Source organism: Sinocyclocheilus rhinocerous, unplaced genomic scaffold (assembly GCF_001515625.1).
Source record: "Sinocyclocheilus rhinocerous isolate Xijiao unplaced genomic scaffold, SAMN03320098_v1.1 scaffold342, whole genome shotgun sequence".
Taxonomy (NCBI): domain Eukaryota; kingdom Metazoa; phylum Chordata; class Actinopteri; order Cypriniformes; family Cyprinidae; genus Sinocyclocheilus; species Sinocyclocheilus rhinocerous.
Genome location: NW_015624546.1, coordinates 69,041 through 73,431, shown reverse-complemented (window position 1 = coordinate 73,431; position 4,391 = coordinate 69,041). Strand labels below are relative to the sequence as shown.

General features: G+C 33.8%; 1 protein-coding gene across 1 annotated transcript in view; it reads left to right on the top strand.

The window, feature by feature from the left end:
• Positions 1–4,391, top strand: part of LOC107742093 (ATP-binding cassette sub-family A member 3-like) — a 62,155-nt gene that overhangs the window by 31,929 nt on the left and 25,835 nt on the right. The window contains exon 11 of the mRNA XM_016554964.1: positions 4,010–4,156. Within this exon, the coding sequence (XP_016410450.1) occupies positions 4,010–4,156 (147 nt within the window). The remainder of the gene's footprint in view (positions 1–4,009; positions 4,157–4,391) is intronic.

The window sequence follows — 4,391 nt, the reverse complement described above, 5'->3', positions numbered from 1 at the left end:
TTAGCTCCAACCCTAATTAAACACACCTGAACCAGCTAATCAAGCTCTTATTAGGCATAGAAACTTCCAGTCAGGTGTGTTAAAGCAAGTTGGAGCTAAGCTCTGCAGGACACCGGCCCTCCAGGACCGAGTTTGGACACCCCTGGTCTACATGCACATCAACTGGTAGGGGTTGAATTCACTAAGAAGTTAAGCTGTTTCCTAAAGGGATAGTCCAATATTTTTTCCTGTATCACTTTCTTTTGTCAAAAGAAGATATTTTGAAGAATGTTGGTAACTGAACAGTTTCGGTTCCCATTGACTTGCATTGTATGGATGAAAAATACAATCGAAGTCAGTGGAAACCGAAACTGTTTGGTTACTAACATCCTTCAAAATATCTTCTTTTGTGTTTAGCAGAAGAAAGTCAGGTTTGGAACGACATGAAGAGGAGTAAATGCTGACAAAATTGTCATTTTTTGATTGGACTATAGTGCAATTCTTGGAAAGTTCTTAAGATGTTCGTGATCATTTTCTTTGTAAATGATTTATATTTGATTGTGTTTTCTGTTTTTTGCAAACAAACAACCAAATAAAACGTATATATTTTCAATATTTAAACAATAACAAAGACACGCAAAATGAAGGCAAATTAGATATTAGAATAATGATGATATTTATATTTAAGTTCTTGAATTTTTTCCTAAGAACATCTTACTATTTTAATACCTATTATATATTTATTATATTTATTAAGAACATTATTATTAACCTGTCTTTTTGACATTGCCTGCATATTACTATAATAATAATAATAATTGTGCAGTGTGCATACTATTTCTGGCTTGACGGGAGTTCAGCTCTCTGTGTCACATTTTTAATGCGCTGTGTATTTTACATAAAAAATACAATACAAAATAATTTTTTTTTTTTTTTTCTGTCTCATGATGGATGATCTTTTGATTGAATTTGATACTAAATTCCATCCTTGAATTTAATCCTTTGTCAACAAATCAGGATTTTTAAGGCAAAAAGAGCATGCAAACCTTTTGTTTATTAAAATGTAAAGATAATAATATTAAAAATCCATTAATATTCATATTATTATATGCACAAATGAGCATCTGCTTTAGGATATTTTTATGCGTATGGATGTTTTATAAATCATTCATAGGAAAATTTAAGAAATTAGACTTAATTGGAAAGATTTTTTTTACTGAATTTCAAATAAACAAAAAGTCACATCATGTATATAATCACGACAGATCGTTGTATATATAATCATATGAACTCACGTAATTGTAATGTATGTCACTAGTGTTACAGTATGTTGTAATGCTAAATATTTGAAACAACCCAAATGAATTTGCTAAACAACTTCCCTTTGAGCATTTAAGACAAGTTGAAGGTTATTCAGACTTTAAAAAGTTAATAATTACGATGATTTTTAAGAACATTGTTTTCATGAGCTCAAATTGTTGCTATTAAATTTTGTTTTGAAAACGATCCTAAGAAAAAAATTATGTTTTTGGCAGTGCAAAATATTCTTAACTTTATTTTTAGAAAATAAGAAGATAGCAGAATTTTGTTCTTAACAATGTTTTGTGAATCCGGCCTTCAATGTTTTTGACCATGAGCGTGTTTATTTTGAGCGATTATTTCCTCAATCCTCAAACTTCCTCGTGCGCATCACATGGATTAGTGTTCTTGCGAAACTGTGCTCAAAGTAGGTTTATTTTGGCCTCATGAACTTGTCACAGAGATAAGCGGTTCACCCATGGGAAGTCTTCAAAGTGCGAGGTAGTGAGAACCAGCACGAGCGCAACTTGAGTGACCTTCCTGACCGACAGGCTCTTGAAAGACAGGAAGCATTTGGTCTCGGCAGGAAAACCGTGCTTATGTCATCAAGAAGGCCAGGAAGTGCATGCGCAGCCTTATCTCCAGACATACAGGATTTACTGTAGGGCGTGAAGAGGGAGGGGATGAAGAACAGTGGACATGATTTGCGCAGAGCTATTGTATATGTAGGACACCCGCTGCGTCAATGCTTGTGTTTGCAGACAGGCTTATCAGCGGAGCGGCAATAAAGACCCCTTCAGAGTGAAAGTGATATGAAACAATGGCCTTCTGGGTCACACCTTTGACTCAGTGGATGTCTAGCATGTTAATACACAAATGCCTTTGTACACAGAGTGTAACGTAATGAATGACCTGGCTTTTGAGCTTATCTGTAAATGTTTTCACAGATTTATGGGTTTGCAGGAATTTCTTACACTTTATTAGTTACTTATTAGTAGTGCTGTCAAACGATTAATCGCGATTAATCACATCCAAAATAAAAGTTTTTGTTTACATAATATATGTTTGTGTACTGTGTATATTTATTATGTATATATAAATACACACACATACAGCATATATTTTGAAAATATTTACATGTATATACATACAATACGTTATATTTTATATTATATATAAATATATTGAACATATAAACATAACATCTTTTTCTTAAATATATACATGCTTGTGTTTATATTTATATATACATAATAAATATACACATTATACACATATATTATGTAAACAAAAGCTTTTATTTTGGATGCGATTAATCGCAATTAATCTTTTTACAGCACTACTTATTAGTTATGTTTTTAGTGGTGTTTTTTAAGGCAAGCATCACTTATTACTGTTGTTCACATTTAGGGATTTGAATGGCTGTAACACTGACATAGTTTATTCTGTGGACATGATGGATGTTACATTAAATGTTACCTGAGCACTGAAAATGAACCAATCTATGCTGGTTTATCAATTAATCTTAAACCAATCTGTGCTGGTTTTCTGGTCTTAACTGGTCTTCTGCCTGGACATTATCAACCTGGGGACTTGAGCAAACCTCCAAGGAGGCTTCAATATGACTTAAAATGATTTCTAATGTCTAGAAAAACCTTGATATATGAGGAAGGCTAATTTTAAAAGTGTGATTTTTAGACCTGGAAAAGTCATATAAATGAACTTTTCCACGACATTCTAATTTATTGAGATGCACCTGTAAAACATGTATAACGGGCATTTTTATAAAATTTTCTAGTTATGCCAAGTGCTACAATTTTTTATGAGGTATAAATTGTGAGTAAAAAAAAAGACCAGCAAACCAGCTTAGGCTGGTTTAAGCATGTCTTTTTCAGCAATGCAATTATCAGTAAAACTGGTGAAAAAAATCCTATATTACATATATTTAAAGTCATGTTTTCCTTGACAGACTTCAGACGTTTAAGGTGCAGTCACGTTTACTGGATTTTTACGTTGAAATCTAGTTATTTCAATGAGAATCTGCGCAATTGGTTCAAGTTGGTCACTCTAATTCGCAGCAGAAACGACTTTTTGCATTTCAGCATTAAACGTAGTTGAAACGTAACTTTATGTATAAACTAAATATTTAAAGAAACCTCTGAAATAGCAGATCGATTGAATTGCGTCAGTAAATTGATGTTTTACCTGACAGACTTCAAATGCTTAAACTGCGGCTACATTTACCATTGTTGAGTCAATATTCAATGGCAAAATCCAGTTGTTTTTTTCCAATAGGAATCCACGCAATCAGGAATTTCGCAACAAGTTCAACTGGTCATGTGAACCATTGACAACATGAACCATAAAGATAAAGTTTTAAAAATCGATCTAAATTTAAGAGAATATCGGAATCCACAGCACAACTATCATGATAAACGATACACAGGAATAATATCATTGGGATCACTTTCAGAATAATTTTTTTTTTCCAGCTGATGAACGATAAAGACATTGACTGCCAACCAGAATCCAACCTTGGTGTGAACACTAATATAGTTATCATTATCTTATAATTATAATTCTTAATGTGAACAGGCCTTTGCACTCATTTACATTTTATGAGAGAGAGCATTATGTGAATGTTTATGAAACAAATGGGGAACATTTAGCCATTATGGTGTAATGTTATGAATGTGTTTATCTAATATTTCTCCTCCTCATCTGCGCTCAGCCCTCATACTGGTGCAGCAGCCCTCGTGTGGCCCTACTGAAGGAGAAGGAGGAAGAGGAGGAGGCCGAGAAGGTGTCGAAGGGCGAATTCATTGAAGCGGAGCCAGCTGGACTGGTCTCAGGGGTCAAGATCAAACATTTGGCAAAGGTATCATCAGATGCATGGTGTTTTGCTTTAAAGGGGTCATATGATGTTGCTAAAAAGAACATTATTTTGTGTATTTGGTGTAATGCAATGTGTTTATGCGGTTTAAGGTTAAAAAAACACATTATTTTCCCCATACTGTACATTATTGTTTCTCCTCTATGGCCCGCCTTTCTGAAACGCGTCGATTTTTACAAAGCTCATAGGTCTGAAAAGCGAGGTGTGCTCTGATTGACCA